Source organism: Anopheles stephensi, chromosome 3 (genome assembly GCF_013141755.1).
Source record: "Anopheles stephensi strain Indian chromosome 3, UCI_ANSTEP_V1.0, whole genome shotgun sequence".
Lineage (NCBI taxonomy): Eukaryota > Metazoa > Arthropoda > Insecta > Diptera > Culicidae > Anopheles > Anopheles stephensi.
Window position 1 is genome coordinate 87291213 of NC_050203.1, and position 11711 is coordinate 87302923.

At 49.1% G+C, this 11711-nt stretch overlaps 2 protein-coding genes across 7 annotated transcripts in view; both read left to right on the forward strand.

The window, feature by feature from the left end:
- Positions 1 to 9391, forward strand: part of LOC118514036 (LIM domain transcription factor LMO4.1) — a 169093-nt gene extending 159702 nt beyond the window's left edge. For all 6 annotated transcript variants that reach the window (XM_036060513.1, XM_036060512.1, XM_036060515.1 and 3 more), the window contains one exon: positions 8974 to 9391. In XM_036060513.1, the coding sequence (XP_035916406.1) occupies positions 8974 to 9355 (382 nt within the window). In that variant the 3' untranslated portion in view covers positions 9356 to 9391. The remainder of the gene's footprint in view (positions 1 to 8973) is intronic.
- On the forward strand, positions 9386 to 11161 carry LOC118510063 (AT-rich interactive domain-containing protein 1B-like). The gene is made up of 4 exons (XM_036051453.1): positions 9386 to 9946; positions 10043 to 10228; positions 10292 to 10752; positions 10876 to 11161. The coding sequence occupies exons 1-4, from the start codon at positions 9386 to 9388 to the stop codon at positions 11159 to 11161; spliced, it is 1494 nt and encodes a 497-aa protein (XP_035907346.1).
- Positions 11162 to 11711: the final 550 nt, after the last annotated feature.

Sequence of the window (11711 nt, forward strand, 5' to 3'; positions counted from 1 at the left end):
CGGAACGAGAAGCACTTACGCTTATTAACATCAAATATGTTTCTTCTTCACAACATCTCCAAGACTGTTCGTGACGCCTTTTTCCTTGCAAAGAAGCAGTTCTTCAGGCTTTTGGGTCATGTGCACATCTACATTTTTATGTTAGGAATGTATTCCCTAACTGTTGCTGATTGTTCTTTGCTATTTTCTCTGGGGGGACTGTGTGCAGGGAAGATAGTTTCGTCCAATTGTCCCCTTTCAACTACCCATTCCGAAGGATGATGTCAGCTGACCACAGCACTATGGGAAGTTTTGGAAAACTTATGTTGTCTTTTAAGATTCTTTACTAGAAATAATATCTCTACTCTTTGATGCAGAAAATGAACCAAATTATTGAAGTATGTTGATGCAAACAACCTTTAAATTTGTTTGATGTCGAATATTCTAAACAGCACAAAATGCGTTATGGACATTAGAATTCTAGCTTTTTGCCCACATTCCACGAAGGATAAATCATCATTCCATTTCTCATTGCCAAATGTGTTCCAGCTCCAATACCAGTCTCCATGATGCGTCGCCCCGAATCCCAATCTCTTGGCGTGTCTGCACGTCGTCTGTTTCATGATTTCATCCTGCACCTCCGCTCTTACTCCTGCCCGTACGCTCTGTTTCTGATTTGAGCTCCAATTCGTCCTGATTGCTGTTGCGTCCGTCCGTAACAGTAGCCACCGTTTTCCGATTTCCCTCCAACGTTGCATCCCATCCTCTCACGAGCTCGTGTTGGAAGTTGGCGACGAAAATTTCGCCCTATTCATGTCACTCCGTTCGAAAGTGTGTGTGAGTGTCATGATTTTCAATCACAATTGTATTTGATTTTCTATTCCTTCAACTTTTCTATGGCACATTAATTTGTGTGTGCCGTACTATTGCTGGGAGGAATCGAGGAATCGCCTCGGCTTCGGCTTAGTGTTGCGTTGCTGGTGAGGTTTGCTCGTACCCCGGTGTGATGCGAGCGAGCGAGTGTGAGCGGGAACCCCGTTTATATGTGTCGTGCATGTGTTCTACACGACACAGGACCCACCATCGTCGTCGTCGTCATCGTCGTCGTCTAGTCGCATTTTTGGCATTTCTTTTACTCGTCCAAGCTGAAGAGTAACCGTAACAACCTTGACGAACGGAGACCAGAGGCCCGAAGCGAGAGGATGGTTGTTTGATTCATTGGTTTCGAGACATCCCGGTACTAGTTGCCTTCCATCTTCTTCACAAACGAACGAACGAACGAACGAACAAATATCATTCAATAAGGCAATGGGGAGAGAGAGAGAGATACGGGAAAAGTCACGGGAAATGGAAGAGGTTTTTTTTGGTGTACTTCGCCGTATCCTCCATGCTCAAACAAATTCATTCATACGTCTTTTGGCAGTCGATGGTAGAAGAAATCCCACCCGAGCTGCGATTGCGTTCGTATTTGTGCCGGGCCGAGTGTATTTGTATGTGGTTCACTTCCGGGGTCCTTGGTGTGGTGTTGGCTTCGGAGCCCGGGTTCAAACACTTGCTCATCTCTTCCGCTGCGCTCATCAAAAAGTCGTTTGTGCTGGATGGGAGGAACGGAACAGCTGGCTGAAGAAAATCTGTTCTCAATTAAGCTGTGATTGTGCAGTATTTGTGCTGTGGCCGTACGATGTGAAAGTGAGGTAAATTTATCGTATTTAAGAAACTTGATTACTCCCGAATAGAGCCAAAGATTAAGGCGATGAAGTTGACCGTAAACAGGTCGAGCCTGTTGCTAGGTTTGGACGCTTTGGAAGCACCAAGTACGTCCGTTATTGAAAGCTAAGTAATGCATTCATTAATTAAATTAAATGGCGGACAAAAATCGTTTTGTTTCTTTTGGATGTAAAATAATAAAACTGTCCGCATCGCTCGTCAACGGCTACCCGGTAATGATAATGGCTGGTGGTACTGCTGTTTGTTGCTTCTGTATCCTCCGCAGAGCCCGGCGATTGTGATGATGATGATGCTGCTGTGGTAGCGGTGTGTGGCGCGGTTGACGATGATGGTGATAATGAAAATAATAATGATAATAATCGGCATCGTTAGTCGTTGCCGTTGGTATCACACCGTTGTCGTCGTCGTCGTCGTCGGGCACAACCGTATCGTCGATGATTTGATATCGCGACCACGGCGCACTCCCGGGAAAGATCAAGGTTTAAAGCGGGTTGGCCGTACCTCGCTTCCTTCCCTCCCCTCTCCCACTACCTCACCAACCACCAAAGAGAACACTGCGCTCTCGTTATGATTATTATTATTATTGTGTTGCCGCACCTTTCCTTATCCCGGGCGCGCCCGCGAGGATGATTATTGCTAACGATCGCGCGCGCTTTGTGATTGCGGCGGGACGATTGCTCGCTTTATTTCTTTCTTTCTTTCGCCCACTGTTTCTTCATTTTGTTTCTCTCGTACGCTCTGCCGGAGTGAAGAGAAGGAAAACAAGTTCACTCATCAAAAATACGGCGCAAACAGTCGTGGTACCGATTTCAGCCACATGGGAAAAAACGGGGCGAGGGGTTTGTAAATTGGTCAAATTTTCTATTCCTCTTTTGTTGCCTCGTTTTTCTTCTCCAGCTTTATGCGGGAGGTTTTTCTTGCGAAGAAAGAGGGTGTTGTTCATGGGGAAGGTATCCTTAATCGTTTGTCAATGAGATTTTCCACCAAGAGAGTGAATTATGATCACGCTTATACCTGCCTTATTGCTAGCAATGATTCCTGTTTAGGGTGCGTTTAGTAAAAATAAATTACTTCAATCTTGGGAAAAATCTAATCATAACACGCTCTCAAATACCGAATCGAAACTTCCCCCAAAGACATCAAAGCGTGGAAATTAAATTGAAAAGCGTAGATGCTGTCGTAGTATCGCTGAGTTCTCTTTTGGTTGTTTGCTTTCTTCTTTGCTCCATTTTCCTCGGTGATTTCAGGAAGAAAATTCTTCCAAATCACACCGTTTACTGATGTTCTCGTTCTCTGTCTTGTTGGATGCATTCTCGAGACGATGTGGCGTCATTGCATAAGATGCACAAGAAGAATCCTTTCTTTTGACCACTAGCCACAACCCCGAATTGTCCCTATAGCGTCCTTACTTTGCAAACGATCATTGTCAGCATTCGCGTGCCTGTCGCGTGCTCGACTATTTCAATATTATTTTCCATCCGATTTCTTTCGCCCGGTTTGCACTCTAAGTGCTCGCGCCCGTCTTCGACCGAGCCATAGCGCAAGCACGTTTCGTTTCATCATACTGCCTGCTGCAAGCGCAAGCGGCTCTGGTTCGTCTGAGTCGTGAAGGAAAAGGATGTCAAAGGTAAACAAGACAGCATTGATCATAAATCAGCCAGAGCGCGCCACCTTTTTGATTTATGCTGGCAAATAAAAGCAGAACAAGTACAGTCTGCTTCCCCTGCCCTTTCCTTCTTCGTCGCATGTCCTTGAATTTTTGGGCACGTGCACTCACCCATTCAGTACGGCAACATTTACCTGCAATTTCATCGCTTCTGATGGTGATTTTGTTTACATGAGTTTTGCTTTACTCCCGGGCTGGTCTAAATAAAAATGCGCCATCTCTTACGCGCGCACACCAGAATCGCATACGTGGACCGTTTTGGGACGATGCTAACGAGATTGTTTTTAAACGGAAGCCTCAAGTGTTTATGTACCGCTTAGTGAAGCATAATAAGAGCATGGAGTTGAAAAGGAGTTTTCCATTCACTTGGGAGATTGCTGAATGAAGTGTTCGAATATAAAACCCTTGTAAGGCGACTCTTAGTCTTGTCTAGTGGAGATTTTTTTTGGACTGCTGTCTAGTGGAGATTTTTTTTTTTGCTCAGTTCGATTACATTGCTAAAATGATTTCCAAACACAAAATGTAAGGTTTGAAGAGTATCCATTCGTATAAAATCACAAGTTTCATAAACAATTGTAATTGAAATCACTACTTTGCCGAAAACTTTTCCTAACTGTCCCGATGGAGACGCATGGTGGCTCATGGTAGATATGCAAGTCTTCAAGATCCCAATGAGATGGTCGCTATGATAACAGTAATTTGTGTGAATGTATGTGTGTTTGTGTGGAAAATGCTAACGACTTCCACCCACATACACTAACGAGTGTATGTGCGTGTTTACGACCGTGAAGGCGCGGTTACACTAATTAGGAAGGAAATATAAAACCGTGAGGGGGGGCACGGGCACGCGGGAATGGAAATGAAACAAAATTTCTTTAATTTCTCACCCATCCCTCATAGGGCGACCTCAAACGGATCATCGTGATTGTGTAGCACCTGAAGCACCAGCGTCAGACTCATAGACACTCTCTCTCTCCCTGAAGCATCCTCCTCCTCTGCCGGTGCCTCCATTATCCTCAGCACGAGCATTGTGGCCCGATTCGTCCTGCGCTTGACGCCGGGGCTATTCGACGAACGATGAGCGTTTCCCGAGGACTATCATGTTCTTTAATTAACTTATCTTATTAATTAATTAATTAACAAATTAATTACCCGCCAAGCCAACAAGCAAGCAGCAGCAGTAGCACGACAGGCTCTGCTCTCAACCAACGTGCCGCGGGGTAACATGAAGCTTCACTGAGGCCTCCTACACCGGCGCGCAGATCCTCCGCAAAACACACAGGTGGTTCGGTTTAGACTTTGGCCCGTGGGCTTGAGCGAGAGAGAACGAGCGAGCGAGCGGAAGACGGCAAGCGAGAAGAGAGCGTTGTCTGCTCATCAAATTGAATGTTCGACAGCATCAACCTTTGCCCACATCCTCCGCAACAGCTACTCGGCCGCCTCCGAAAAGCGGGAGCCATTCAGACATGGACACTTTTGCCCCGAGGACTGATATTTGATAGTGCAGCAGCGAGGTGGTCTAGCGTCGTTTCCTTCACTGTTTCTGTTGAAGAGCGTGAGGACCCACCCAACTCGCCCCCATTTCCTCTTCTTTTCCCCTCAGTTGGTTTCGCCACTCGAGGGTGTGACACTTGAGAGCGAGGAGAAGTTGAGGCGGAAGAGAAATCACGGGTGCATTCATGTTGGGGAAAAAGGTGGAAACAAGCCCAGAGTTTCACTGGATCGCTTTTCCACGCGGCAGCTTTTGTCGTGATCTGCATGTTGGAAAATTATCCTAGAGCAGTCGTCAACGTTTAAAAACCCCAGGCCCCCAGTCCGATGGTTTAATAACCACCGAAGTTTGGTTTGGTTTTGGTCAGTTAGTTTGTTGAGTTGGTTCAATTGATGATGGGGATAATGATTGGAGCAGAGGTGATAATAATTCTGGGGTCGAATTTTACACCCAAGTACACAGACATTTTGAGGTAGGTAAAATTGTTGGCAAACGCAGGATATTGCTTCAGAAAAATTGCTCAATTTCAACGAAGATCAATTGTAGCAATTTCTAGAGCGTCACACACCTCAAACGTCACAAGTGTAGTTAATAGGAACAGTCTCTTTATCCGTCGACAACGTGTGTGAGAGTGTGAAGTTATATGCCACAGTCATAAGGGGCATTAAACTAAAACTTACACTAATTGGCAACACCGTCCCCCGAGACACAGTCTCGGGTGGCGATGATTCGTTCGCTTTCCTCGTCCGAGGTCCTCTGGTTCGTTGCGGTTTTGCGGGCAGCCCGGTTTCGAACGCCCCTGCCCTCCGTCTGTCGCTCCTGATCATGATTATCCTTATCTGAGCGTATAGCTGAACATAATTCAGGTACCTTTTCCGTTACCCGTTAGCACGAACGCAGGTAACCGAAGGCAAACGAGGTGTCTGAGAGGATTAAAAGATTTGACGTGACCCAAGTCGAAGAACCGCGAACTATCGGTGTTGAGGGTTTGGTGGAGTTGCGAACGGTGGAAACGGCGTAAAGACTTCAGTGGCTCTCCTTACCTTTCCGAACCTTGGGAAAGACTTGGAGCGAAGACCATAGAGTGGAGTATGCAGTTTTGTGTTGTTGTTACGTGCCTGGAACTCGTTTTCATGTGCTAACTGTGTGTGTGTGTGTGTCTGGCTTAAGGACCCAACTTCCACCTTCGCCTTGTAGGACGGACGGAGCGACTTCTCCGATGACCTGAAATGAAGCGTTGGTTGTTGTTAATTTAAACTCGAAACTACCGAACGGAATATTGCTAATGAGGGCTTAGAACGTGCCCTTTCCTTCGTTGCCCCGTAGTAGCCTTCTTGTGTGTGTGTGTGTGGAATGTTATAGCAACCGCATCTCGCTTCACCCTCCGGCAAAATGGCTCAACCCTGGAGAAGCGAGGTGGCAGCGTGTGTCCTCGCTTTTGTCTTTCTCTAGCACCACCCATCAGAGGTGAGCGGTGGTGGGTGGTTTTGTTGACGATGGCCAGGGTGGAATTAAATTTAACTTTCGCACCTTTACTGCCAACAATGGGTCCCAGGATGGCGCGAGACGATGAACACAGAGGCGAAGCAGGCGCATGAAGAAAAGGGGAGTAAAGTTTCGCCTAATGAAAAGGAGCGCCAAATGGGGATGTTTGCATAGGGCCATGCATAATTAGAGACCAAACAATGACTCAATTATGCCTGCCTTTCTAGGAACAAGCGAGCGATGAAAGGATAGGCGGGAAGAAGAGATGTTGAAGGCGTGCACCGGATGAGCGGGGCGGACAAGAATAATGCTTCTAATTGCGATAGATTATTCGTCCTTAGAAATTATTAACGAGAGAGAACCCGTTCGGGTGTCCGGCGAACGTACCGTCAGCGATCCTTGCCCTGTTGCTAGGCGCAAAAGACACCAACAATTGCCCGCCATCCCGGCCTCTGCTTCAAATCCGATCGTTCCTTAATTAATGGCGTTAATGCAAGCAAGTTGTTGTTCAGTTTCGTGAGTTTTTTAGTTTTGAGTTGAGTTGAAGTTATCCGGAAATATTTTTTTCAATTTTCAAAGCTTTGGCGCTGCAACAAACCACGAGAGACCTTTGGGTCTAGCAAATTTCGTGGCATACTCATGACTTGATTTTACTTTGGGTCGATCCTAAGCCTCCTGCCGTACGAAAGCCCAGTGTGGCTACCATCTCGGCCAATAATCGGGACGCCTCTGTGGTCCGGTGTTAGGTGCGCTATAAAAAAGCGAACCATCTCACGCTTCCTGAACGTACGCACTTCGCCGACGAAAGCAACTACAATACTCAGACTATAAAATGGTAAACGGAACCACTTTTCCACCCTAAGAACTGTGTGTTTGTGTGTGTTTGGCTCTGTTTGTCGAAGTAATTTTCACCCAACTTTAACACCCACTTGGCTTCGCTTTCTCTCTCCTTCTTTCGTCCTTCCTTATGCAAAAATGGGGAGCAAAGATGTTTCTTTTTTTCCTACTTCTTGTATACTTCTGCTGCTGCTGTTCGACTGCATGCCACTGTTTATGTGTGTGCGAGAGAAGAGTGTGTTTGGTTATGCTTGTTGACAGAGTTGATCAAACAAATTTCCCGTAATTTCCCGTCAACCGGTTCGCACAGCCGTTGTATGTGGGCTACGGGGCTGCTTTCTTGTGCTTGTTAGTGTCGGTGGGTAGTAGAAGTGTTTGATTTGGCAGAGGAGGGGGGGGGGGTCTGCCAGGTCTGAGAGGACCTGACTCGATTTACATAAGTGATTTTGAGTTCCTTTTTTCCGCTTTTCCTTCCCGGCTGCCCCAGTCCATGTGAAGCCATTCGGAGACGGAGGAGATCCTTTTGATTCGTCGTGAAGAATGATGCTTTTGAACTACTTGATTGCAGCAATATGCACTTTTGCCCAACAAAAATAAGTATGTGTGTGTGTGTGTGCGTTATCGTTGGGCAGAATAAATTATCGGCCATAATCATGTACCGCTTTCCCGGCGCCCTAAAAACAAACAAATCTCCTTTACAACTCATTTAACTCGAGTTGAGGAGGAGTAGAGCCGCCATACACGCTTCAAAAGAACACACAAACCTGTCGAAGAAACACCGCTGTCAAGCAGCACAGATTACACGAATCGTTTGCTCGAGCACCTTGTTCAAGCGCTTGGCAGAGTGTAAGCAGCAGCAGAAGAGAGAAAAACCAAGGCAGAAGGAAAACCTCCGGAAGTGGAAAGAAAAACCATAAGGTCGGTGGCCGTGTCTACTCACTTGTGTACCAAATCTGGAGGGAAAACATGATTAAAAAGAGAAAATGCGGGAAATATTCTCCGTCTCTTGGGGGGCGGGGGGAAGGAGACTTGGGAAGAAAACAACAAACACGGCAACCTTGTCCGTCCGTCCGTCGTCGTCGTCTGCTACGCACGGAAAAGGGCCAGCGGAAGGTGTGTGGTGTGGCGAGAGGAAACACTTCGAACGGAAAAACGGAAACGACACGACGACGATGGCGACGATGCAAACTTCCCTTCAAGATCATGGCGCGCACTTAGAGTTGGTTTTTGCCTGTCCGCCCGTTCGTTTCCCCTGTTCCGTCAAGGTTTTCCACCGTGTTCGGTCGTGTCGCTCAAGGACGTGATTTTCTGTTTTGGTGCCATTTTTTTCTTCTGGTTTGGTCTCTTGTTTTCTCTGCTCTGCCCCCAGTTTCGCCACTGTGCAGGGAGAATATTTGTGGCAAGTAGCTTTTTTATACGCAGTTTCCGGTGTTTACTGGCTGACGCGCGCGCTCCGTGCCATTGTAGGTGTTGAAGAGTGTCGTGCCTTTTGCGCCCAGCTTGATCGCCGCTCACTTCGTTTGCCGGTCTCTGGGCGGCAGTTTGTGTTTGTGGTTTTTTCCTCCCGGTTTTGCTCAATCGTCGGAATTATGTTCTCGTTCTGTCTTTTTCGGGACAGAGATTACACGATTTTACAGCTGTCGAATTGATGCCATTAGAGTGGGGTTTTATCACCTCTTTCGCGAAAGGGATTACTTGTAATGTCTTTTATTGCTGTATATTGGAAGATAAAATTAATAACGTTTGTTTGTTGTTTGCTTTCTTTTGCTTTCCCCTTCTCTGGCAGGTTATTCGGTTCCGGTGCTTGTTCCGCCTGCCATCAAACGATACCCGCCAACGAGTTCGTGATGCGAACGACGTCCCACACGACGATAAACAACAACCTGAACAATGCCGCCAACAACAACAATCAAAATGGCACTGTCAACAACAACAACAATAACAACAACAATGGCCAATCCGTGCCGCAGCACCACGTGTTTCATCTGAAGTGCTTCCAGTGCTCGAAGTGCGGGAGCCATCTGGTGCAGGGCGACCGGTACTACATGCTCGGCGGCAGCTTAGTCTGTGAGCCGGACTGGCACAAGCTGGTGAAGACGACCAACAACCAAACCAACCCGCCGCTGCGCAAGGGCAAGGTCGGAAGGCCCCGGCGCTCCCGCGACTGAGATGGTCCCCGGCTGGGTCGTCCGCCGAAAATGAAACGTCCTCCCGTGCCCGTCCAGCAGCAGCCACCGCCACCATCGCAGCCGCCACCGTCCGCATCCGCCGTACACCCGTCCGGACTAGCCGTGGACGAGGCGCTGTCGGCCATTATGGCCGGTCGGTCGGCGGTGGGCGCTACATCGACGGCTGCCCCACCGGGAAGTGCGGCAGCGGCCGCCGCTGCAGCTGCTGCTGCGGCCGCCGCCGCCGCGGCTGCCGGTGTCATGCTGGACGATCTCGACCTGGCCACCCAGCGTAATCTCGCCCTCGCGCGGCTAAATGCTTCTCCACTGCCGTCGGCCGCCGGCGGTCTGAATCCATCCCCTTCCAACGGTAGCTCGGCGGCGGCTGTCGCAGTGGCGGCTGCTGCTGCAGCAGCTGCAGCGGCGGCCGCCAACGGTCCCGACGGTCCCGTCCTGTACGGGCATCTGTACGGCAAGGAGATGGGCCTGATGCGGAAGCTGTCCTCGATGGACGATTTCCCGTCGGCAGCCAGCGCCAATCCATCGTCGGCCGCCATGCGCACCTATCAACAGTTGCTGCAGTCGGATGGAGTTTTATCGTCGATGCAACAGCAACATCAGCATCATCAACAGCAGCAGCAGCAGCATCCGCATCATCATCTTCACCATCAGCACCATAATCATCAGCATCATCCATCGGCGGCTGGTGGAGCCGGCGGTTCCAACTACAACCCAGCGCAGCAACAGCAGCAACAACAACAGCATCTCCATGGAAAGTTTAATGGCGGACAGTTCGGTTACCCAAATGCGGGCGGTTTGCTGAAACCCTGCTACGACTACGGAACGCCCCAGCAACATCAACAACAGCAGCAAGCGGTTGCGGCAGCTGCTGCCGCCGCCGCTGCTCTAGCCGCTCAACAACACCACCAGATGCAGCCGCCCAATCAACCGCCAGCAAACAATGGTTCGAACAACGGTGTTGGAACTCCGATCAAGAAAGAACTTGGCTATACTGGGGCCGATCTGTACACACCACCACTGACACCTTCCTCAATCGGAAGCGGTGGATCAAACTCTGGACAGGGAGGTCCTCCAGCCGCCACCGCAACATCAACCGCATCTTCCACCTCCTGTTCGGGGACGACGGCAGCAGCACTATCCTTCATGAACAATCTGTATGGTGATGCTGGACAAGGTGAATCCTACGCCAATGGGCCAGCTGGTGGCGCTGGTGGTAATAGTTGTATGCGTACCAATGGCGGCTTAAAGGTGGAACAGCAGGCCACAATGCTGTCGGCGATGGGCGGTGGTGGCCGAAGCAGCAGCTCAATTATGAATAGTTTAGCGAATAGTAGTAGTAGCAGCACCAAGCACGAACCAAATACACCCAACGATGGGCCCGCCAACGATCATCTTCATCATCAGCAGCAGCAGCAGCAGCAGCAGCATCATCATCACCATCAGCAACCACAACATTCTCTTGGCGGTGGTGCCCATCACCATGCGATGCAACTGCACAGTCATTCGATGAGTGGCGGTGGACCCATGCACCTTCAGCATCACCTCGGCGCGAGCCAGGGTTCGATGGGAGGCGGCAATGCGGTCACGACCAGCGCGTCCCTCGTCAGTGGCGGGAGCAATGGGGCGGGAAACAGCAACGCGACACCGACACCGATGAACGGGGCGGGCAGCAGCGAGGACGACCCGGATAAGCTGTCATCGCCGCTGACCGGTACCTCGACGCTCACGTCCGACCTGCACGATCCGGACAACGACAGCAACCCGGACGGGTACACGATTCTGTAAATTCCGTCTGTTGTTCCATCAATCTTCCAACTAATCGGTGCCATTTACTTACGACGAACGAGACTTGCGAGGGATGGAGGACTGCTCCAGAGTGCCTGGAGTGCAGTAGTGTCCCCAGTGAAAGAAGGATTTCGACAATTGTGAATATATTACACTGATGTGACGCTACGTGTGTGGTGGGCGAGCAGAAGCTTACAAGGAGCTAACCATTTCTCTTGCCCGATGCGCCCAATGCAAACCGGGCGCCATCGGGTGAGCACGATGCAGAGGAAATCGACTCAACGCGACAAAACCACGACGAATCGTATTGTGATGTTAAATAGAAGAAAAAACACTATGTGTTTTTGTGCGTGCAGATTTTCGCAAGCCACGTGATCGATGGCTAGTGGCACTTGTAAAAAGGAAACCTATGCATGGACAATTTATTGAAGTTTACGTTCAACTCAGACTACTTACTGTATGGGCAGTAAAACGAAGCTACGCAAGGTGAAGAATTAGATGGAAACACTCATACTTAAGCATAGCAACATTGAAGGACGATCGGGAGTAA